At 44.5% G+C, this 23,892-nt stretch overlaps 6 protein-coding genes across 13 annotated transcripts; 3 read left to right on the plus strand and 3 right to left on the minus strand.

Moving 5' to 3' along the window:
* Positions 1–693: 693 nt before the first annotated feature.
* Positions 694–6,189, minus strand: FucTA (glycoprotein 3-alpha-L-fucosyltransferase A). Of its 4 annotated transcripts, none has more exons than XM_015187090.2 (5): positions 5,879–6,189; positions 2,786–2,983; positions 1,932–2,711; positions 1,659–1,842; positions 694–1,587 (listed from the first exon to the last, which is right to left on the minus strand). In XM_015187090.2, the coding sequence occupies exons 2-5, from the start codon at positions 2,869–2,871 to the stop codon at positions 1,072–1,074; spliced, it is 1,566 nt and encodes a 521-aa protein (XP_015042576.1). In that variant the 5' UTR covers positions 2,872–2,983; positions 5,879–6,189; the 3' UTR covers positions 694–1,071. The 4 variants fall into 4 exon arrangements, with proteins under 4 accessions (XP_015042576.1, XP_015042577.1, XP_015042578.1 ...); XM_015187091.2 differs by lacking the exon at positions 5,879–6,189 and adding an exon at positions 4,412–4,680; XM_015187092.2 differs by lacking the exon at positions 5,879–6,189 and adding an exon at positions 3,290–3,912.
* Positions 6,190–6,706: 517 nt separating this feature from the next.
* Pex3 (peroxin 3) lies at positions 6,707–8,931 on the minus strand. The gene is made up of 2 exons (XM_001353133.4): positions 8,534–8,931; positions 6,707–8,391 (listed from the first exon to the last, which is right to left on the minus strand). The coding sequence occupies exon 2, from the start codon at positions 8,281–8,283 to the stop codon at positions 7,123–7,125; it is 1,161 nt and encodes a 386-aa protein (XP_001353169.2). The 5' UTR covers positions 8,284–8,391; positions 8,534–8,931; the 3' UTR covers positions 6,707–7,122.
* A 386-nt stretch (positions 8,932–9,317) lies between these two features.
* Positions 9,318–10,243, plus strand: LOC4813326 (pyroglutamyl-peptidase 1). Its single transcript, XM_001353134.4, has 2 exons — positions 9,318–9,630; positions 9,696–10,243. Exons 1-2 carry the CDS (start codon positions 9,418–9,420, stop codon positions 10,152–10,154), a joined length of 672 nt encoding a protein of 223 aa, XP_001353170.3. The 5' UTR covers positions 9,318–9,417; the 3' UTR covers positions 10,155–10,243.
* A 107-nt stretch (positions 10,244–10,350) lies between these two features.
* Positions 10,351–11,496, minus strand: LOC6900352 (uncharacterized). Its single transcript, XM_002134712.3, has one exon. It carries the CDS (start codon positions 11,428–11,430, stop codon positions 10,621–10,623), a length of 810 nt encoding a protein of 269 aa, XP_002134748.3. The 5' UTR covers positions 11,431–11,496; the 3' UTR covers positions 10,351–10,620.
* Positions 11,497–12,066: 570 nt separating this feature from the next.
* Pdi (protein disulfide isomerase) lies at positions 12,067–15,994 on the plus strand. Its single transcript, XM_001353135.4, has 2 exons — positions 12,067–12,319; positions 14,133–15,994. Exons 1-2 carry the CDS (start codon positions 12,175–12,177, stop codon positions 15,467–15,469), a joined length of 1,482 nt encoding a protein of 493 aa, XP_001353171.1. The 5' UTR covers positions 12,067–12,174; the 3' UTR covers positions 15,470–15,994.
* Positions 15,995–19,314: 3,320 nt separating this feature from the next.
* On the plus strand, positions 19,315–23,855 carry LOC4812774 (uncharacterized protein DDB_G0284459). 5 transcript variants are annotated; one of them, XM_015187093.2, is made up of 6 exons: positions 19,315–19,802; positions 19,889–20,170; positions 20,244–20,603; positions 20,710–21,037; positions 21,302–22,262; positions 22,333–23,855. In XM_015187093.2, exons 1-6 carry the CDS (start codon positions 19,798–19,800, stop codon positions 23,601–23,603), a joined length of 3,207 nt encoding a protein of 1,068 aa, XP_015042579.2. In that variant the 5' UTR covers positions 19,315–19,797; the 3' UTR covers positions 23,604–23,855. The 5 variants fall into 5 exon arrangements, with proteins under 5 accessions (XP_015042579.2, XP_015042582.2, XP_015042581.2 ...); XM_015187096.2 differs by having other exon boundaries at positions 19,315–19,795; XM_015187095.2 differs by having other exon boundaries at positions 19,315–19,762.
* Positions 23,856–23,892: the final 37 nt, after the last annotated feature.

A 23,892-nucleotide genomic window follows, 5' to 3' on the forward strand; every position in this document is an offset into this window, starting at 1 on the left:
TAAAAGTGTAGAAAAACAAAAAAAAATCGCTTGTATACAGAACAGAAATCATATACAATATGTAAATTGATATTGTGTGAAAAATAGGAATGGTGATTGTATTTGTATTTGTATTTGTATTAGTTCAGATATGGCTTTTGGCCAAGGACTTGCTTGTGCGAATCGGTCCTAAAATAGTTAATTGGTTAGCTAACAGGCTGGGAAACCTCGCCGAGTAGCTCCACTGCGACTAACGGTCCAACCAAGAGCCAATCTAGACAATCTAATATGTAAGCTGCAAACTCATAGAACATATATGTAAATTCAAGAAGTGCTCTCACTTCACACGCAACGTACTCGTATTTTAGGGCTATCCATCCGTCCATCCACCAGTTGTTTGCTAGCCAAAAATGCTTACAAAAAGATCTACTACACTTACAAAGCTATTTAGCTGATGGCTCTTTCCCATTCCCACTGCAGTTAAGCTAGTAAATACTCGTACATACATGTGTGGGTCAATCTACGGATAAAAACTTCATTTAACGCGCTTGTATCCCTTTGTCTCCCGTCTTTCGCCCTTCGTCTTTCATCTCGTTATGCTCTATATTGGACTTGCTGGTAGTTTAAACAACTATATAATATATAATCTATGTATGTACTGGTGGTATATCCACGTATAACTAGTCTAAGTTTCTAGGTTCTCTTATGTTTTTGTTTTTTTTGTTTTTGTTGTTTGTTGTATTGTATATGTTACACCGATCTGCCGGGGGATCTTTTAGTCTATGGGCTAGTTTGAATACTCTGCTCTGCTGCTCTGCTGCTCCGCTGCTACGCTTTTTGATTTCCTCATGCAACGCTAGTGCTAGTTTCGAGGTCTCGTTCACTTACGGCTAGCTACAAAAAAACATTCACCTAAAACGCCGACAAAAAGGAAGCAATTCTTTACACATTCTTTAGTGGATAGTGATAGTTATAGTGATAGTGGGTAGTGATAACTACAAAACAACAACAAATCAAAGCTACACACTGATATTAAAATAGAAGTTGGATCTACGCAATGCCAAGGCCCACTATCTGGACCGACTCAAGCACTCAATCGTCGCTGATCACGTCCTTGCGCGCCTTGAAGTTCCTCCATGAGCCGTTGGTGCAAACGCCCGCGCCACGCCACCAGTCGTTGAGGTCGCCGTACCAGCGCGGCCTGCGCAGCTGCTCCTCGTTGTGGAGCGTGGCGCAGACCCGGCACCAGTAGTACGTGTTGATAAACTCACCCGTGCCCTTCCACTTGAAGTACGAGTTGTAGAGTTCGTCGTCCCCGTCGAGAATACGCAGGTATTCGGCCAACTCCTTGGGCGAGGCAAACTCATCCACGTGTATGTATGAGCGACGCGGGGCACTCACCTCGTAATCCTCCGGGCGGGCACCCATCACGATTGGCAGCACCCGCCGGTTGAGGGCATTCACAAAGAATTTCTCCGTGATGTAGTCCTTGCAGTTGGAGTTTTCGAATGCCAGGTAGAACTTGTAATCGTTGTCGAGTATCTCGAAGCATTTGTCTGCCGTGCTACGCGAGCACTTGAAGTTGCCGCAGGCTCCATATATGTCAACCTGTTGGGACAAGCCACAAAGGACAAGGATAGTAAGTATCTTCACGAGATCCTATCGAATCCCATATCTACCTCGATGTGTTTTTGCAGCTCGTGGGCATACTGGAGTCGCCCATTCCTGGCGCCACAATTGGAAACGAACCAGGCCACTTTCTTCGTTTTGTTGACGGCGTAGTTGTGATCCTGCTCCTGCTGCTGGACTTTGGTGTCGTAGTACTGCCACTTCTCATAGGGCGCCACGATGGTGCTGTCACGTCTGCTCGTAAAGGAAAAAAGAAACAAACCAAGAAGCGTATAAGTCTCAGAAAGAACAGAAACAGTGGCTAAAGAGTAGGTAGGTGTCACCTGTAGGTGGCCGTCCAGTTGATGGCATCGGGTGCCTTGACATTCTGCGTGTGATAGGGGCACTCCAGATAGTAGAGCATGCTGACCTGCTTGGCATTGCTGGGACGGCGTATTGCCGTGGGAATGTAGTGGTCTTTGTATAGGATCATGTCGGCCGTACTGGCAAACTCCCGATTGGCAGTCAGCTCGCATGTATCCACCGGACACTTGGCTCTCAGGAAGACATCGCGCCCCTTCTTCACATTCCACGGACCCAGGCCGTTGTAGAGGAGGATGGTTTTCAGCTTGCCACTGGCCTTGATTTGCTCGTAGTTGTGCGGCACGTACATCAGCTGGTTGACAATGCGGTCGCTGTGCGAATCCTGATGCGGCAGCAGCTTGGGTGCGTACCGCTTGCGTGCCCGCCGATTGCTGTAGGTCTTGGCCGGGCGTGGATGGTATTCACCATTGCGGAAGAACCAGAGCTTGGCTGTGGTCGGCTCCGGCTCCGGCTCCAGCTCCGGCTCCAGATGTTGGTCGGCGTCTATATCCTCCTCCTCTATATCCTCCGTCTGCTGACCCTCCAACGCTAAAGCCTCTGCTCCTGCTGCTTTCGAGGGCGAAGTGGCGACTATAGGCCTATCGGCTGGAGTGGAGCTAGATGTCTCAGGCCGTTTGCTGAGCTCCTCGGATCCGGCGAGGTCCGCGTCCGGTGAGGGGAATTGTTGCACCTTCTGCTGGTGTTGCTGAGTGGTCAGCGGGGCTGTTCGGGGATTGCGGGTCTTCCATATCTCGTTTTCCCTGGGGGATAGATTGTGTTATTGCGATTCGTGTTTAGATTGGGGCTAACGATGGGTATCGTATCCATTACTCACTTGAGATTGAAACCAAATATGAGCAGGAGAGCGCAGATCAGTGTGAAATAAAAATACTTTTTCAGTGATATTTTTGGTCGTCGCATGGTGAATTATGTACACTTCTACTTCTCCTTGGAATGGGCTCGGACCGCAGGTTGGAGGCCGATGAACCGACGTCAGTTGCGTCTTCCACCTTCAGCTACCTTTGTCATTTCGCTGTGCGAAAAGGAAAAGCAAATATTGAATTAAACACTCTTCGACTCTTTATCCAATCCTCCAGCCCCTCTGCACAACAACAGCAATAACAATAACAATAACAACGACAACAATGTGGTACTAATTACTCATGTTAATTATCTCAGACTCGTTCCACTCTGCTCTAGTTGGGGCTCTGGCTCTGGCTCTGACTCTGGTTCTACTCCATTACTCTCTACATAGAGTCCCATCCGTGATGTTTGCTTGCTTAGACTCGCACCGAAAACTGTTTCGACCCAGCGATCGTGCGGCAGTACGAGTACTTACGCGTCCATAAACTGGCCTGTGCAATTATATTGTGATACTCGTATGCGGACACAATTCTCCAGGGGATGTGGATTTATTTGATAGTTCGAGCCGTTTAGTCTGATACGATCTGATGCAATCTGATACGATCTGTCGTTAAAGCGCAGCCTAACGAATCCATTCGATTCAAATGGTCGCCATTAGTTCCATTTCGCGTGGCATATTCCGGTCAGCCCTTTCTGTCCCACGTCTGAGAGTCTGAGTCTGTCAAACGCAATCAATAAGTGCTCGGTATTCAGAATTCTTTAAACTGAATTTTGTACTTCATATTTGCCCTGCCTAAATATCGAAACAGATGGCTATCTGACTGGCTGGTGGATCGAGAGACTGTGTGTGAATCGTTTGTTTTCCACTCATTCGAGTTGTCTCGCCTCGAGAGCTGTGCCACATCGAGCAGCGGGGCGTATACGTAATAAAAACGAAAGAAGAGGCGGAACCAGCTGTGATTGTTGGATGGGTGCTTGGGTGGATGCCGGAAGGCAGAGTACGGCAATGAATGAAGTCAAAGCAGGCTACTTACAGCAGCTTTTATGAGTTTGGTTGTAAAGGGCGGCTAATTACGGGTGTGGGAAGAAGTAGGACCGGGATAGATGCAGCTTCATTTGTGGACACAAACAGGGTCTTATCCCAGGCAGCCCCACTAAGTGTCCATCCGTCTATCACATATCATTTATGGCACTATTTTGCATCATGTACGAGTCGGCTCTGTCTCTGTCTCTGTGTGTGTGTGTTTTTGCCTCTTGCTCTATCCGTATGCTTGTGTAGTGTGTGTGTGTGTGTGTGTGTGTGTGTGTGTATGTGTGTGTGTGTGTTCTTCTGCCTGCGGTTGCAACATCATTTAAGGATTGAGGTTCCGGGTTGGACGGTGCGCTACTTTGGTAGCTATGCAAATAAGCTAGGGGCGAAATATTGGGGTTGGCACTGCACTTAAGTTGACTTCCCCATTCCGCAGTTTAGCCCCACCCCCTACTTCATTTGGGTCTTGACTATCGCATTTTGACGTTTTTGACAGGCAAACAGAGTAGAAACAGACAGACAGACGAAATAGAGGAAGCAGTTTGCATGAAAAATATACATACTTACACTCAGTCAGTCTTTTTGCAAAAGTAGGACTCCAATAGAGCACAGAGACACGGAAAAAGATATCTATGGACTGATGGGATTGACTGTGGCTAATGTGGCCTCTTCGGTATGGTATTCTTTACCAGAAATTCAAATGCAGCTGTCCACGATGTTTCACCGCTTTTCACATAATCACTTCGAGATCACAGTATTTTTAATTATTATAATACATATCGTACGACATCGTACCAGTAATACTAGTGTTCATGTTCCTAAGCAAAGACTCAGACGAAACTAACCAATTTTTGTACAGCTCTGGTCTATTTATTGCATTCAGGCTAATTCTCAACCAACATGTGGGATACGTTTTGAATACGTTTTCCCTATCAGTAGCGAAGACAGGCAAGAAATTTTTAGGAATTCAGTTGGGGGAGAACCTGAAATTGGAAGTCGATAAGCTGAAAATACATGATAAAATACCAACACTATTTTTCCCGGTACTCAGTCCGTTTATAAGGAATATTATTATTTGTGTAACTTATACAATATATGTATTCGTGCACTGCTCTCCTCTATTCTTCTTTTTGCAACTAGTAACAAAAATTATATACTACACCAAATTTTCTTTGGCTCTTATATGAGTATTTCTGAGATCTTGGTACCCAAAGGAAAACACTTGCGGTCTACAGTTAATAGTCAGTCTTTCAAAGACATTGCGCAACCCAGCCAATTAAACGATTTCTATACCTAAACTTTTCTAGACGCAACTTTGACAACCCTTCCTGCTTTCGGGCTACGTTCCTAATTAAAATGCTCACATCTAGTAGGGTGCGGGAGGCGTGACTGTGCCTACTGTCAAGGCACTTGATCTATGACTTTAGTGTGCCAATACGCCTATGTTATGTATATATAGGAGCACACAAACAGTGGCTGCTATAAGGGAAGGCTCTCAGCATAGGGGGAGGACCCATGCCCAGCACTTGACTTGCATGCATTGTTGTCCATGGATATCATATCCCGCAGACGTTACCCGGGAAATGTCATTTCATTGTTGTCTTCACTCTACACGTTTTGCCCCACCAAGAGCTCTTAGTCGAGGTTAGATTGGGTTAAACCGGCGGCCCTTTTGAAGGAGGTCATAGATTGGTGGAGCTCCTGGCGAGCCCCACTATTTCTTTGCGGTCGCCTCTACTCATAAAATGTTTATATTTATACTGTCGCACCGTCACAGGAGCAGAATGAGGAGCGGGCGGGGAGTCCTGCGAAGCAGGGCCCATCCGGTCGTGTTTCCACCCCGCGCCAGGCCATGCCGCGCTTTACGCACGCAGCCTGTCTGTCTGTCTGGCTGCCTGACTGTCTGCCCTGTGCGTTATGTCTGTCCCGCTCTCCATGCATGTATGTATGTACATGTGATGTGTGTGTGTGTGTTTGGTCTGCGTGCCGTGTATCGTGTGTCTTTCTTGGAACGCAGTTGGCGAGTGCACTTACACAATTGAATCGAAGTTGTTGTTCCTGGTATCGCCACTGCTCCACTGCTGCTGCCTTAAACTCCTGCTCTTCCGATGGCTTTGCTAATTCGAACACATTTTTCAGTCTTTGTCATATTTGCACTTTCGAAATTTAGGCTCCCCAAATTGTTGTTTCAGGATTTTGTTAAATCTTTTTTCCACACATACGAGTGTATTGTATGTCCATACATACATATGTAAATAGTATCTATGAGGCGCAGAGGGCTGTCCTTTGCCTTTTCACGTAACTTTTGCAACTGCGCTGCCTGCCCACCCAAAGTGTAGCTGCGGCGCTGGCATCGGCATCGGCATCGGCTGAGCTACGCTACCGTTGCTTTTCACCAGACAGCTGGCACCCGGGGAGAGAGAGCGAGAGAGAGTACGAGAGTAAGAGCGAGAGAGTCATAGTTTTCGCATGCAGTTATCATGAAGCTGTTTAAACATCTAGTTGTGCGTCAAATTATTCTGCTAATTTATATTTGTTTAATACTCGGGAACTGCGCCTAAAAGATGCTTCAAAAGTTTATTCCCTTACCAAATTGACAAGTATTTTTGTACGTATTGCATTCTGCGCAGGCTCCGCTCTATTACCATTTCACAGCTGTCCTGTCCGGGGCACCGGGCTTCTTATCAACATTCCCAGGGCGGGTTTCTTTCAGCACCACCCACCCCCTTTGGTGGTGCATGAGAAATGTCCTATCTGTGGTTCTCGTACCGGCAATAGTTCCATCTCTCACTTATGTTTTTTGTTTTGCTTCTTAATTTTCTTTCAATTTTTCCATTCATTTGAAATGCCAAAGATCCCCAGTCAGATCTCACTTTCCCCTTTTATTGTTGGATACATTATTACAATTTCCGTTTATTTTAAAAGGCCTTTCAGTTGCTCGCTTCGTGGGTCCCCGTTTCCACGTCAACTTTATCAAAGGATTCCACAATTCGGGAACTTCTTATCGCTACCTTACACACAAGGTTCTGATTAAATATTCTTAAGAGTTAGACTAAATACGGAATTTGGGACGACAGCATACTCTTACAAACAGGCTTCTGAAAGTATGTTAATGCTCATGTTAAAATTAAACAGGTATACTCGTACATACATATATGTATGCATGAATATAGGTAACCTTACTATACTCTTATGTACATAGGGTTACAATTGTCTTATGGCCATGCTCAGAACAGATCCATACATATGGGTGTTTGTCTATGTGTGAATGTCGCAGCTTAGGCAGAACTGAAGGTCTCGTAGACATTAGCCCCCAACGTCTTGGACTTCTCCGCCACCAAGTAAAATGAAAGCAGCTGCGTGGGTAAGTTGGTAGACCGCGCCGAACTGTCATAGCCCCCCGAAGTAATCCCACTGATGATTGGTATCAGCTTGGCCATGGCCATCAAAACCGTGTTGATGTTCAGCAAGTTGTTATTATCGACCACTTGGCTGCTGGGAAGGGAGGTACTGCTGGAGCCCTGATTGAACTGCTGGGACTGCTGCGTCTCCGCTTGCTTCTGCACTTCTGCGGTGGGCAGATGGTGCAGAGTCTCGCCAAGGGACTCGGCAATGACATCGCAGGCAAGCACAAAGCCTCGGGTTACATTATGCGTACACACGCTAATGGCATCCTCACTCTCCAGGAGATCCAGCGTCTCATTGTACATCTGCTGGAGCAACGGCGAGAAGCTGGAACTTTGAGAGGGCAGCAGGTACTTCGTCATCTTGGAGTTTGGATCTCGGCGAGTGTCCGCATTTATGGCCATTTGCAGAGACCAAAACAGCTGCTCCAGGTCGTTGAGGGAGAGCTGGCGTGAGAGGGGCATCGACGACTTTACCACTGCGATTACCTGAGTCCGAATATACCGAACGAGATCTCTGATACCGTCCTCTGTGATGAAGTGACGGATCAGCGAGAGATACTGCTGCTTAAGCTCGTCAGTGATTCGTGTCTGCTCCGTCGTGATGTCGCGGTAAATGTATCCACCTAAGAGATTCAGTTGCACTCTGAGGGCAATCACCAACATAGACGAGGCGTAGACGAACGTGGCCAGGCGGGTGAACGCCACGACCTTCATCTCTTCCCACAGTTCTACTTTGTTTTTTGGATTCTGTCGCAGTTGCTCGAGCAGCTCGTCCGTGCTGCACTCCCTCAACACAGCGTCACACATCTCCTCGCCCAGGCCCAGGATCACTTGGTTGCAAGTCTTTTCCGTCGACTCGAAGTGATGCGTGCGCCGCGTCCGCTCGAACATCTCACGCGCCTGTTTCTCGTGAATCTCCACAAGCTTCCGTTGGGCGTACCGTGCCGCACAGTAGGCGCCACCCACCAGCACTCCGGTCACGATAAACTTCCGGCGGTGGCGTGACAAGAAGTCCTGCAGGCGTGACAGCATGTTTGTGATTGGAATTGGGCTTTTGTTAACTGTTCGATTGCGTCTTCTCCGACCTAGCTAGTGCGTGTGAAAAGCGCCAACTGCTCGTACTACTTTTTCGTCCGCCGGCTGCAGCTCCAAAAGAGACATGTTCGAAATTAATAAATGTTTAATGTACAAAGTTCATTTGTGTGAGTTAGTTAAGCCCTGACGACGGCGCTGCCGTGGTGCCGTTATTAGTCGCACAGATTAGATTAGCCGAATTACTTACAAAATTCTGCTAGATCGCTGTGCCCTGGTTGCTGGCTCTTGCCCGCTTTCTATTGATTCGATTGTGAGTTTCGTTGTTGGTGCATTAGCACGGATTTTTATTTGGAATGTACGTAAATAAATTGTTGATGTTAAAGTGTTTGGTTTGTGGTGTTGGGTTAATCGTTGTAATCGTTATTTTCTGTTCACCATCCAGAAATTATATTTGTCGTTTTTTATATTCGGTTTAGTGTTACTAGCTAGCTTGGACCCTCAGCCATGAACATATAATTTTAACCGATTAATCAATCAATTTTCTGCAAAATTGGACAGTTTTAAGTGCTTCCTTTTATTTGATTGTTTATAAAGTAAGGTTCAAACAAAAAATCAAAACTTGGAATGTACGTAAATATATTTGTTGTGACCGCGGATTCGATAAAATATACCGTCTTACCCTTACAAATATACCGGCTTAATCGTTCTCTATCCGTGATCGGAAATCATATTTCTCGATTTTGATATTCGACTTAATATTACTTGCTAGCTATAACCCTCCGCCCTGAATACATACTTTTATTCGATTAATGAATAAATTTTATATAAGTCTGGCTAGTTTTAAATCCTCATATTATTGGATTGTTTATAAAATCAAGTTAACCAAAAAAGGTCATCATTTTTACATAGTAACTACACATGTGCACCGCACAGTGAGGTGAGTCCATTGCGCGTCTCATTTTTAGTATTTTTTCAATATCAAAGAAAATTGCAAGGTGTATGACGTAGAGAGGGAACGAAATTTCTAACACTTTTATCTTTCATGACATCATGAATGTTCACTCACGATTTTCTATTGTTTACATATCAACAGAAGAAGAATATTTATGTATTTAAATTATTGTACATACGATGTCGTCGTCGGAACGAAAACTAATTATTGTGTCTGGTTTCGGACCATTTATTGGACATGAGGAAATCAATGCCAGTTGGGAGGCTGTAAAGCTGCTGCCGGAGCTGCTCACCCACAATGGCATTGAATATGACCTGGAGAAGCGTCTGGTCTCCGTCGAGTACGAAGCAGTGGATGAGGCGTGCGCAGAGATATGGAGCCGCCAGCCAGAGGCAAATATATTTTTTTAAACCCTAGATCTTTCACCTGCGATATTGACGTCATTTATTCAACACAGATGGTCATACATGTAGGAGTATCGGGTATAGCTCAATGCGTTTATGTGGAGAAGCTGGCCTATAACCACAAGTTCCGACGGCCAGACAATTCCGGACAGTATTTGTCCAACGGCAGTTGTGTCCTCCCGCACAATGGCAAGGCAAATGTACTGCGTTGCGGCCTTGACGTTGATAAGATTGTAGAGGCTGTAAATGCAACATGCGAGGCGTGTGTGGCCCCCGCAATTCCGAACAACAGTCATAAGTCTTTAGGTGCCACGAGGGCTTCCAAAAATGTGGGCGATTTTCTCTGCGGTTACATATATCTGAAATCTCTCGACGTGGACTCCAAGCGGAGTTTATTCGTGCATGTCCCCCCTGTAAATAAACCATTTAGTACCGAGCAAACGGCAGATATTGTTTTGAAAATCATCGAACAATGTGTGCAACAGGTGGCCGCTTCTGAATGCACAAATTAAGTTCCAGTCAATGATAATTACCATTAACTTTCTATAGAAAAGATCCAATATACAACATTCATGCATACATTAAAGGAGACTTTTACGAATTACTCTTTTTTAATGCCTTATCTCTTTAGGATCATGTGACGAACCGGGAAGTTTAACGATATGCAGACAATACAACTCCGAAAATAAATCCATATGTTCCCATTACATTGATTCAACAATAATTTATTATTTTTAAAACAGAGATGAGTTTTATCCGGCAATCCGTTATACCACAAAATATATTAAATATACAAACAAAAAAATCCGCGCATTTCCTTTCTTTTACCGTTGGCAACATTCCAAGTGTTTGGGAATCGAATGCATGAATAGGCAAAAACATGTTGATCTCAAGAAAGAGTTAAATTGAACAGCTCAAAAGGCTAAATGGATTTCAAAGGAGCTTGGAAAGCAATTTGAACATTAATTGAACAATTTATTACATATTAAAGATGTCACTGGGTCTCCTGCGCGACCTTCTGGTCTTGTTTTGAGCTAGATGAATTTGCTTGTATATCGCCTTATCTCCTAGTTCTCGGTTGCCCAGAATCTTGCCATATCCTTTGATCAGGTGGTATAGTTTCGTGTCTGGTGAAGCAACTATCATATCGTTATTTTTAATATCCTCTTTTTTGGAAAGAACAGAGGGATACAGCTCTGCTATCTCTGCGTCGATATCGGAATCAAACTGCTCGTCTGTGTCAGTGGAAAGGGGCGCATTCTGTGTGCGTTTGATGCAGAATTTCTCATAGCGTTTATTGGCTTCCCTTAAGGCCGAGGTCTTTATCTGATTCATGTCCCAGGAAACGTCTAGCTTGGACTTGATTTCATCGGATATGGTATCGTCATTTTTTGATGAGAAAAGCCTGCCAAACATTTTCTTCAATTCGTCTGAATCCTGTTCGTCAAAGGAGCGAGAGTCTAGTCGATCGGTTTCCGCCAGAGCGGGGTCCATTTCCCGAATTGAATTTTCCGCGTTGGCTTTAGCTGGAGATTCTTGGTATTGTTTTTGTGATACATCGTTTTGTGGCCAGTCTTGGAGTGAGTTTTTTTGCGCAAAATTCAGGTCCGGAACATACTGGATATCCTTTGGGAGGTACCCGCGACTCTCCAAGTAACCAATCGGGGATTGCCAGCTGTCTATGAGGTCTTGGACGATTTTTTTTGCCGGGTTCTGGTAATTGGGAACCTCTAAATTATGCGCAGAGGCGGTATAAAATATTAGAAAATTTATAGTGTACAAAATCATTGAAACAGCCGTGTTTAAAAAATCAAATGATATCGATGACTTTTCATTGACAGCTAAGACAGCGGTATACTATATAATTTTTTTGTATCGGTATATAATGGTATGTACCATAAATCCATTTAATTTCTTTTTTAATTTTATACTTAAGAACATAGGGTATTGTGTCTTTTCCCACCCAAATTTTCATACATATATCCACTGGACTAGACTTAGACAATTTTAGCGCAGTTCAGGTGAAAGATATCTTGGTAACTTTTCTTGTAAGGAAATAGAATGGTATATATAATATCGGTATATTTACGGTATATTTTGCTAATCTGACAGTATATTTCAGTATATTCTGATGGTCAGAAGGTGTATGTAGCGAGTGTGTAGTTATCATGTTCAATTGTTGATCTCTTTTGCCTAAGCCCCATTTTATAATTTTATAACAATCCAATAATGACAAGTTTTTAAAAATAACCATTTTTTTATCATACTGATTAGATTGTCGGATATGAAATATTTTCAGTGCTAAAATCGAAAAACACGATTGAAATAATTCGTCGGTATGTTCACGGTATATTTTGAAAATGATACGGTATATTCTGAGCGTCAGACGGTATATAGACGTGGCGCTGTCACTCACCCTCTCGCGTCCCGTCAAACCGACAAAACCGACAAACAGAGAACAGAACAGCACCAGTTGCAACAGAAGTGTGTGATATACCCCAACATATTACTTAGCATATAAAAGTGGCCGCGATGAAATTCCTAATCTGTACACTACTCGCCGCGGCTTTCTACGTGGCCGCTGCCGAAGTCAAAGTTGAGGAGGGGGTTCTCATTGCGACAGTGGACAACTTTAAGCAATTGGTTGCCGACAATGAATTTGTGCTAGTTGAGTTCTGTAAGTATTTTTGTATTACAAATCTTAAGTAAATATTATATTTGCGCGCCGGCTGACGCTTTCCGCTTTCCGCTGGCTGATTCATGCGATTTCGCGGCTACGTGGTCTTTTGACCGGGAGCAAGTGGAACGAGAACGAAGCATCGAAAAATATGTCTGCGTGGCAGTTGGTAGCCCAAAAAAATTGTTGCTTGATGCGAGTATGCGACGCCTGTGGGAATTCAAGGAAAAGAATTGGAGTTTACCATAACAAGTGAAAACTCTTTAGTTGCTTTTCCTGCACTTTTATCGCTTTTTTAAACGTTTTTATCTTTCACACCAACGAGAGAGCTGAGAGTTGCGCTCTCTCACAGTTTTCCCCTCTCTCTTCGTTTGGTGCAACTGTCATCTCTTTTCAACGCGCACATCTTGCACCTGTGTGTGTGTGCTCGGGGATGGGTGTGAGAGCGAGCAAGCGAACGCTGTGTTGTTATTGTTCCTGTTGTTCCCATAAAAGTGCCATAAATTCTAAATGTTAAATGTCGAGACAATGCTTATGCGCAGTATTACCTTCAGGAAGCACACTTTTGCTAACTGCTCCCTCTGCTTCAGGTCCTTGGACATCAAGATAGAGTTTATTGTTCCCGTCCCGTATGTTTCACTTTTATCAGCAATATTAATGCTGCCTGCCCACTGCTCGCTGCCCTGGGCGTGGCCAAATCGTGCCCACGCATTCGCATCCGCTTCATCAATCTTGCGTTAGAAAGAAACAAAAGTAAATAAAAGTTGTCGGGCAACTCTTCATTCGAATCTAGGTTAGACAAGCAAGATATTCTTTATGTGTACAATCTTTTCGCTGTATGCTTTCTATTCTGGTTTTGGTTTCCGCTCTGTGCCCTTTTCTACGTCGGCGCGGCCACGCAATGGAAAGTTCATTCAACTCTATCATTGCGCATGCCTAACGGTGCTGTGGCTGCCAGTGCTGGCGCATGTGAAGAGGAACAGATTTAGCTAACAAAAAAATGTATAATGAATGGCCTCAAAGATGTTTTCAAAGTACTGTATCCGACAGCAAAGAAATCGAGAATCCATTCGCTCCTTATCTTCCCGCAAATGAACACACTTCAGAGATAAACAAAAATCAGTGATATAAAAAAAGTCCCGTCCCTGTATTACTTCAACCTTTAAAAGCCAGATATGTTTGGCCGGCATCTCTGGTTTCGCCAATATGGCGACGACGCATGGTTTGTTTATGCCAGCGTTTACGCTTTCGGAGTGTGAATGACAACGTCAGCTAAGTTACTTATTGGTGCTGCGGGTCATCCGCATCAGAAATCTTATCTTCGAATATTTTCTTGCTGTGTGTGCCTGTGCCCTGTGCCAATGGCAATGCCAAGGCGAATGGCCCGGCCACGTCAGCCGAAGCCGAAGCTAAGTCAAGCCGGTGATAAGCAGGGCCTCTTAAGACGTTGTCAAGTCGGAATTATGTCATCTCGCCGTGGTAGCTGTGTGCGTGGATGCGTGTTAAATTGCAGCTGGGGCTGCAGGCAGGCAATGGGAATACACCACGTGGAATTTGCATAATGCCAAACAGCTGGTCGAAGTAGAACAATGCGAACGGGCCCTGCTCCAGATCCGTGTCCAATGTAGCGAATGCGATTACAATTAACAGTCCAAAATTAGAATTTTCCGTTTGGATGCCAATTGCAAATGTCTGTTAGTATTACTATTACCATTACTATTAATATTGAATAACGACCCTGCCAGAATGAGATAAAGAGAACAGAATTCCGTTTTCTAATTGCACTCTTCCCCCTCTTTCTTAATCCTTCCAGATGCTCCCTGGTGCGGACACTGCAAGGCCCTCGCTCCCGAGTATGCCAAGGCTGCTCAGCAGCTGGCCGAGAAGGACTCGCCAATCAAGCTGGCCAAGGTCGACGCCACCGTCGAAGGTGAGCTAGCTGAGCAGTACCAGGTGCGTGGTTATCCCACACTCAAGTTCTTCCGGAGCGGTGCTCCAGTGGAGTACAGCGGGGGTCGTCAGGCCGCCGACATCATCTCTTGGGTAACCAAGAAGACTGGACCACCTGCCAAGGATCTGACCAGCGTGGCCGATGCTGAGCAGTTCCTCAAGGACAACGAAATTGCCATCATTGGTTTCTTCAAGGATACCGACTCTGAGGAGGCCAAGACCTTCACCAAGGCCGCCAACGCCCTGGACTCGTTTGTCTTTGGAGTGAGCAGCAATGCCGATATTATTGCCAAGTACGAGGCCAAGGACAATGGCGTGATCCTGTTCAAGCCCTTCGATGACAAGAAATCTGTGTTCGAAGGCGAGCTCACCGAGGAGACTCTGAAGAAGTTCGCTCAAGTACAGTCTCTGCCCCTGATTGTGGACTTCAACCACGAGTCGGCTTCAAAGATCTTCGGAGGCTCCATCAAATCCCACCTGTTGTTCTTCGTCTCCAAGGAGGCCGGACACATTGAGGCCCATGTCGATCCCCTTAAGGAGATTGCTAAGAAGTACCGCGATGATATTCTGTTCGTTACGATCTCGTCTGATGAGGAGGACCATACCCGCATCTTTGAGTTCTTCGGTATGAACAAAGAGGAGGTGCCAACCATCCGTCTGATCAAACTGGAGGAGGACATGGCCAAGTACAAGCCAGAGTCGAACGATCTGTCTGCCGAGACCATTGAAGCTTTCCTGAAGAAGTTCCTCGACGGAAAACTGAAGCAGCACTTGCTGTCCCAGGATCTGCCCGAGGATTGGGATAAACAGCCCGTCAAGGTCCTTGTCTCCAGCAACTTCGAGAGCGTCGCCCTCGACAAGAGCAAGTCCGTCCTGGTTGAGTTCTATGCTCCATGGTGCGGCCACTGCAAGCAGCTGGCACCCATCTATGACCAGCTGGCCGAGAAGTACAAGGACAACACCGACATTGTGATTGCCAAGATGGACTCTACTGCCAACGAGCTGGAGAACATTAAAATCTCATCCTTCCCCACAATCAAGTACTTCCGTAAGGATGACAACAAGGTCATCGACTACAACTTGGATAGAACTCTGGACGATTTCATCAAGTTCCTCGATGCCAACGGTGAGGTGGCCGATGCCGAGCCCGCAGAGGAGACCGAGGAGGAGGAGGAGGCGCCCAAGAAGGACGAGTTGTAAATCCAACAACAATAACAAATAACATAAACAACAAAAGCAAACATGAAAATCCAACAACAATGAACAGCAACATCCCTAAAACAAACAACAGCAACAACAAATAGCAACGTACATTCTGTAGTTTATTTCTATATTCTATTTTTATGGGGTTGTCCGCACAGGCTCGGCCAGAATCTCCTCATCCAGCAAATGAGTTTTTATCATTTGGCTGTTGGGTCAGGTCAGCTGGTCGCCCGCCCGTCCGCCATCCCAGCATTTGCCACTCAATTTTATCTTCGCGTTATCAATTTTACAATTTTGTTGTTTGTATCTGTACTTGCAACGCAACTTTCAACGCTCTCTTCAGATGTTCCTGTCGATTGCGTAAACTTAAAATTCAGTTTTATTGAAGAATGAAGCAAAAGCGATAAATTTTAATATGTAATTCTTTAAGTTTTCTTTTTTTTTGGAATTTTTAGAATCATTGAAAGAACTGATTAAGAACTTAACAAATAAAGTTGGTAACAACATTAAAACCAGAAAAAACCAAGCCCTTGTCTGATGCCCTTGCAGATCGAACGTTGCTAGAGTGTCTCATCTGATTTTGTAAAAATTTGGCCTGGAACAGCATTTCCATATGGAGTTCTCTACTGATTTAAAAAGCCTGTCTGCATAGTAGCCTGCAGGACCAAAACGAAATGGCTATGTCCTCTCGGTTATTGATGGTGATCATACACGCTTAATGAGGGGTCAGGTCAGAAGTATATTTATCCGCACATGTCCTACGATCCACATTGCATACACACTGAGAGAAAACTCCGCAGACTAAAAAATCTTTAAAGGGATCGCATCTTTTCTTTCGTCTCTTTAGATGGCATTATCATCTCGTGACAATTCATTAGAGAAATAAAAATTAAATTCTGAACGAAAGAGAATTAACATAAAAACGATGGAAAGGGTCTGCACCCATTTAAAATCTAGTCCTAACTATCAAACATACAGCTGCGCCGAAAAAAATAGCACCAGTGGACTAATGTGTCTATATTGACGGATTTTGCTCAAGCAATGGTTCTAATGAACGTTGTTAAGACTAATATGTAAACTTTAAGGTATAATTTATCGTATCCCAGAGCACTGGTATGATTTGCAAGCTCCAAATGAAAAAATTTGAAAAGAGAAGAATTTTATCAGAAATTTGGGCACCAACAAAAATAGCACCAATTTACAAGGAAATCGAAAAACTATAAAATACAAGGAAACTTTCCAAATTTTTTTGTAAAATATGTTACTTTAGTTGTATTTAAAGGTTGGCGTTTTGTTGTAAAACCTTTGACAGCAACAACAGCAGCTCAGCATATTGGCATTAAAGCTCACCTCATTTTCGCATCTTTTCCTTGGGATATTGATCCACGAACCATGCAGAATACCCCAAACATGTTTAATGTTCTTTAATTCCGCATTAGAAACATATTTTTTAGCTTGACCCAAAACATTAGCAATGGGGTTCAAGTCTGGAGACTGAACAGGCCAATCTATTGCACTAAGTGAATTGTGCTCGAACCACTTTCGAGCTCTCTTTCTAGATCGTTTTGGGTGATTTTCCTGATGGAAGTTACAAAACAACTCTATTTCGTATTCTGCATAAAGCAGAATCACTGTTTCTTTGATATTGACATAGACATGTTGATCCATAATGGGGTTGTGCCATGTACTGGATCGCCTGCCTAGTACGAAAATCATGCCCATACGATTTTGCTTGCTTTTCTATGTCTAATGAATTTACATGTGAGTCAGGGGGTTGCATTCTGCATTCGGTAGTCGTTTCACACAAGAACAAGACCCTTTTACACCAAAAAATAAATTTTGGCTTTAGTCGGACCACAGGATGTTTTTCCATTTTCTTTGGCCCAACTTTAGTGCTATTTTGCACACCAAACTTTTTTTGCCCCATGCCTTTCCGTGAAAAGTGGAATTTTCCCCGTACTACGAGTACCCATTTTACGTTCTTGTAAACAAGATCTAACTTTCCTGGTACTTGACGATTTTTTAAGATCCTTGCTTTAGCTCTGTGGCCGATTTAAATGGGTCCTCCTTGCTCTCACGAACCAGTAGTTTTAGCAGAAATGGGGATATCGCGGCCTTTCTTCCACGTGTTTCTTGTTGGAAACATATTTTTAAGCATTGCTAATCATTTTTTTTGAACAATCGACCATTTGCCCCACCTTAGCATAGGTCCTGCCTTCTGAAATGAAAGTTTTGATCCTTTGGCTTTTTTTTTCACTTTAGTGCTTTCCAAGACCCATAACTACTTAAATTTTGTAAATTTCTTGTCACAATCACCTAAAGCCACCGATTTTTAATTCAATCAAGAACTTAAAATATTAAGAAGCTCCGAAAAGTAGAAGCTTTTACTTAAAACAGTTACTGGTGCTATTTTTGTTGGTGCTCTATTTCGCTCCCCTTTCGCAAAATTGCCTAATGTTATAAGAACCGTTAGAATTGAGAGAGTAAGCACAATCCTCTCAGAGAGGAGACATATAAAGCTACATTATATTGCAGTAAAGTCCAGAAAATGTTGGACAGTGGTCTTGTTTTGAAGGAATAAAGACGGTCGTCCCTACTGGTGCTATTTTTTTCGTCGCCACTGTACATATAACTATCATTACCACAAAGGGATAAGTCACGACAAGCCATATTATATACCCCTATATCAGTCATACATATAATATACATATCCCTTAAACTGTTATACAAAAATGTCTACAGCGCAACTAAGTACATATGTACATGTACACAGAGTCTACATAAAATAATGTATGTAATATATTATACATTACACGTACCATACATGATTCGTTCACCAACACCGATTAGTATCGAAGTGGATTTTGAATATTTTCTTGTTACAATGGTAGCAATATTTTTCCGCTCTGACAAGATCTATTCTAACATCCCAGCGCAAAAGACCACTAGTTTATTTTAAATTACGGAGTGAAAAAGAATATTATGTCTTAAATAAGGTAAAATATCACCATCGATATATGTAGCTTCCATCATATCGATAGATCCTGCCATATCTACTTGTTGGGTTTATACGGTGTCTTAAAAGCAGGAATTAAAATTCATGATCATGTACAGAAAAGACATTGTCGACCATTAGGTATTTTAATACACTCAACGAAAATGAGCTTGAAGAGTTTTAGCGCAGTTCAGGTGAACGTTTTTAAGTACAGACAAAGGATGACTCTACAAGAATAATTTACATACAGTATTATTTTCCGCGGATAAATAGAGGGGGGTGGAATGGGCCAAGTCTTAATCATAATATATACGCTTTATTTTGAAAATGAGACGAATTATTTTGGTATATTCTGAGGTTCAGACGGGATACATAGCAGCAATATATTATCATGTAATTAACTTGGACATTTTTGTTTTTTGTTTATACCTTCTTGTAGACACAATTAAATAAAAAGGAGTCTTTAAATCTACCGTTCTTGTACAAAATTGATTCATAAAACGGATAAAAGTATGTGTTTATGGCTGGAGAGCTTAGCGAGCTTGTAATATTAAGCAGAATATCAAACTTGAGGAATATGATGAAATAATTCATCAGTATATTTACCGTATATTTCTGAGGGTCAGGCCGTATATATAAAGGGTATGGAAAACAGGCAAAAACAGTCAAGACAAATTGCAAGGTTCCTGCGAACCCTCACCTCGCGTGTGAGGACAACATATCTTGCAGACAAAATCGACAAGGTACATTGGGTAAATGGGGTACACTTCGCCTTGCATGCGCGTCAATTTCTGGGCCGTGTTGCCTGTCCTCCATACCTCTTTTTCCTCACATTATGTAGCCAATGTGTAGCAACCATGTATAATTTGTATATACGCGTAAATTCTCGAATCTGTCTGACGGTGTTTTGAAAACGCGAACTAAATTTCACGATTAAAATGTTAATTTCACTAAATAGCGTATTTACGGAGCACATTAAAAGAAGAAAATAATATCAGATCAACGCGCTCTTTATTCGTTGAGCGCCGTCGTGTTTTCAGTCTTGAAAACCATATAGAATGATACCTGGAGTAAGCAGTTTGCGATGTTTTCTCAATCACAAGCGCGTGCCGCATGAACGCAACATTCGGTCGACGAAGCTCTTAATCGGTGGCACTGCTTTTGCTCAAAGTATAAAAAGTATATATAAAAGTAGCATATTACAAAAGTAATATGCTTAAACACAATCCAATGTGTGCTGAGTTAGTGTCTTGCCTCAGGGTGTCGAAATTTCCAGTATAAGGCGTACTTAGCAAGTGCGTCGATTCTTCGGTCCTATTCAGATCTGGGTATGGGGTATGTCTCCCAATGACAACTGTGGGGACTTTCACTGCAATAACGGGTTTAACCTGCGATTTTTTTCGCCCAATTTGCATTCGCAGAATTATGAGCTTAACACAAAGCTGCCTCTGCGAGCCAAGGAGCAGGAACAGGAACAGAAAGAGCAGTAGCAGCATGTTGGACGACTTTGATAAGGCCAGCATCGTTGCCCATGCCGATGACAATGAGTACATATCGCCGGCCACCCCGGAACCCCAGGTGAATCCGGAGCCGGAATTTGCCCATTTGACTGAAACTAAGCGAACGATTCATGATGCTATAGCCGCACTGAACGATGACAGTTTCGACAAACGCATCGCTCGTCTTCTCTCGCAGTACGAAGGGTGAGTGGGGCTGGGAGACGGGGGAAGGGGACCGCGCTTATTTTGATTATTTACTGTATACTTAATTGGATAGGGCCATTCGGGAGGAGTTTGAAATTGCCCAGTACTCGCCGCAGAGATGTAGGAAATTGGCCCGCACTCTCACCGGACTCACCGATGTCATCCACACCATAGGCAGGTCGGTCCGACAGGATAATGCCTATCGCCAACGCATGTGCAATATTGTGGCCTTCTACATATCCTGTGAACTGTGCTCTGCCCAAGAGCCAGTCGAAAAGGAAGAGCTCATCATCAATCGAATCAGTAGTTGCCTCAAGCTGTATGTGGAATACGGCGAGGGCGGCGCTGGCGTCCACAAGGAGCATGTTCTCCGCACTCTTCTGGCCGCACCAAAGTTGTTTAATCGGGCTAGCATTCTATCGGTGTTGTACAGGTAAAGGTCGTTAGATACACATAGCGCTGTTATTTCTCTAAATTTGTGTATTTATTCCTTTCCTTTCCTACCCTTCCTTTTCAACTTGTATTTATTTTCTGTACAGCCGCCTCTTTCCTCATTGGTCTATGCCTAGCATTATGATTCAAGCGGAGCTGCCGGACAAACTTTACATCGAATATATTTTAATATTTTATTACTGGCAACGACTCGAGCCCGATGAGGCAGTCAAGGAGCGGATTGTCGAGTTCGCCGACAAGTTTATGCGGCCCTCAAAAACACTGGCCACGACCAGTAAATACGCAGAGTACTGTACTTACAGTGTCCGAGCCACGGCCACGCGCTCTATATTGAATCAGCTGCGCCAGAATAGCTGCACAAGCCTGCATGCGGCCATCAAAGTTGAGAATCGGCCGCCGCACTCCAGCGAAGTGGTGAGTTGTGTTTATTTAGCTTCCCATTACTTTCATTCTCTTCGGTTTAACAATGATGTCCCAGTAAAAGGTCTGATTCGGACAAGCAGATGGAGCAAAAGGCTCCGCCGACGCAGTTAGTCGCGTGACAGGCGGAGGCTGGCTCCACTCGGCTATCCCAAAGTGACTACAATCTCAGCTGAGTAACGAAAATGGCCCCCACTAGAGATGGCTCTAGTTTTCATCAGTTTAACACAAATGTTTATATTTCTATGAATACTGCAGGTAATCAGTTCGGATGATGAGGACAGCTGCCCACTCTGGAGCAGCGTTAGGTCGAGGACGCCAACGCCTTCGTCCAGCCAGCATCCCCCTGTCTTTCTCCAGAATCTCTGCAAAAATGCCCGCCAGCTGGAGCCCTGTAAGAGAGCCTCGGCTTTGTTTAAAGGCATCGATAACACCGTTGAGATTGTGGATCTCCGCGATTCCGATGATGATGTAGAAATGTTCTCTCTGGACTTCAATGTGCCAGCCAATGTGGATGGCAACAACTCGAACTCAAATTCAAATTCAAACTCAAATTCAAATGATTCAGCCAGTCAGTCACTTGCGGAAGATGACTCTGTGCCCGTCACGCGGATATATCCGAGCAACCTGAGGACCTATGAGCGAGGTCCAAGTGCTGCTGCCATCTCTGTCTCCGAACCACCACCACCCACCACGTACATAGTGCCCCGAATAGTCAATAGCTATAGCTGTCGAAGGGACAGCCTCCATCTGGTGTCCACAACAGCCCCGCATCTCGTGGATCAGTCGGTTCAAACGACCGTGGATGAAGAAGAGCTCGAGGAACAAATACAGGAAGAGGATGCACTGCCCCCGTGCCACCTCTACTCGGACAATCGGCTACCGGGCACAACCACAACTAAAACCACCGACCTGCTCTACTCAGTCCATAGAAACGCCGACAGTCGCTTTCCCAGGAGCAGCAGCGCAAGTAGCAGCGATGCCAGCACCCACCAGCACCAGCACGTACATCACTGCCGCCAGCCATCTAGTCAGAATAGCAACTGCAGCGAGAGTTCGATGCAGAAAAAACAGGTTACCTTTAGTCCCCTGCACCTGGGTAAAACTGCCTCGAGAGCCAGCACAGTCGCATCCAAGAAAGCAGATATAAAACGGTTCGAGACATCGCCAGCCTTAAAAGCGGACCGCATTGACAATCTGAAGTGGATGGCTCTCAAAGGTAAGAGTTAAAAGAGATTACTTACAATGTGTTCATGTACTTAAGATTTTTATTTCGATATCTGTTGCAGAGCACATTCAGGCCAGCGCCAAGATGTTCGCCAAACTGAACGCAAGTAGTAACAATTGTGATAGTAAAGGAAGATCCAGTGGTTACAAAGAGATTACCGAGATTCCGGGGAGCATGGCCTCGCCGGTCAGAAGTGCGCCCAGAGCTGCCCAAATCACCGCCTCCCAGCTGACACCGACTACGAGCCATGCCTCCAGCTGCACGCCCACACGCATGAGAGGGACACCCCGAGGGCGAGGGGAATTGCCTACGCCTCCAGCGTCTACGCACAGCTCGGCCAGTCCATATCAGATACTAAGAGCGTCCACCGATACCCTGAGCTCTATCGACATGGAGAAACTCGAGGGGAATGCTAGAGTGTACAGCTTCAATCGACGCCTGTTCTCCAAGGCAGCTAACGAGCATGTGAGTTTCTACAACCAGCTGTTGAGCGTGCAGCGGAAGAATCTCCGGCAGCGGAGATTGGCCAACAGCACCAAAAAGAGTAATCCTGTAGATCCGAGGCAGGAGGAGCTTATAAATAAGGCCAGGAAGCGGTGCCAGCAGCTACGCGCTCTTAATGCCAAGAAGCGAAGCGAGGCGGAGCAGCTGCAAAAACACCTGACGACCATAAGGAATTATGCCATACGGGGCAAGCCCATTGTAAGACTGAAACGTTTCAAGCTCAATGTCTGGGCGGGAGCTATCGAGAATTCGCATCGATTATCCACCTCGTTAAATGAACCAGTGAATGGCGGTGAATCGGGTAAGGAGCCGTCTGAGGACAATCAGCAGATAAAGAAAGAGAAAGAGGAGGAGTTGGAGCAGAGTCAAGCCAAGCAACGACGTCGAAGGGGCCACAGCGTTTGGAAGCATATCAAGAAAAAAAAGAAGCTTTCGTTGTCCTCTCCAGAAGTTGTTTCGGACACAGTGCCAGTTGAAGTTCCAAATCCGAAACCATCGCCAGAGTCAGATGTTGAATCTGTGACCGAGCCAGATTCAAAAGATCCAGAGTCAATGCCAGGGGGAGCGGCAGCTCCTCAGGAACCAAAATCCCTTCCAGAGGTTGGCATGGAGCTAGAAATTCAGGAAGACGGCCTGGGGGCGGATGACAGCAACGCCGTGCCCTCCCCCGCCCACAACATCGAATTGGTGACCAGCAATGTGCCGGTTTACCTGCTCAACGGGGAGAGTCGCGATGTGAGCACCCCTCTATCCAGCCAATTCAGTAGCAGCGGATCCACTGAGCCGGCAGCAGCTAATGATACCTTTGTCCCATCGAGAAAAGATTAGGTCTTCGTCCTTTCCTTTCCTTTCCCCTAGCCTGGATAGTATTTTAGTGTTTTGTTGATATTTAGAGAGTATCCCTATCCTGTAAAACTGTTGTACAGTCTAGGTATATTGTCTTAATGCAGTTTCTAGAAAATTACGAATTACGAATTGTTGAAAGTTATTATTATTATTTTGTATTTTTTTTACATCTTCCCTTGCAATATTTCCCCTTAAAATAAACACGAACACGAACCAAAATATTGTCAATTTAAAGCAATGAAATTAAATAGAATATAGAATGAATAAATTC

Source organism: Drosophila pseudoobscura, chromosome X, assembly GCF_009870125.1.
Source record: "Drosophila pseudoobscura strain MV-25-SWS-2005 chromosome X, UCI_Dpse_MV25, whole genome shotgun sequence".
In the NCBI taxonomy this organism is placed as follows: domain Eukaryota; kingdom Metazoa; phylum Arthropoda; class Insecta; order Diptera; family Drosophilidae; genus Drosophila; species Drosophila pseudoobscura.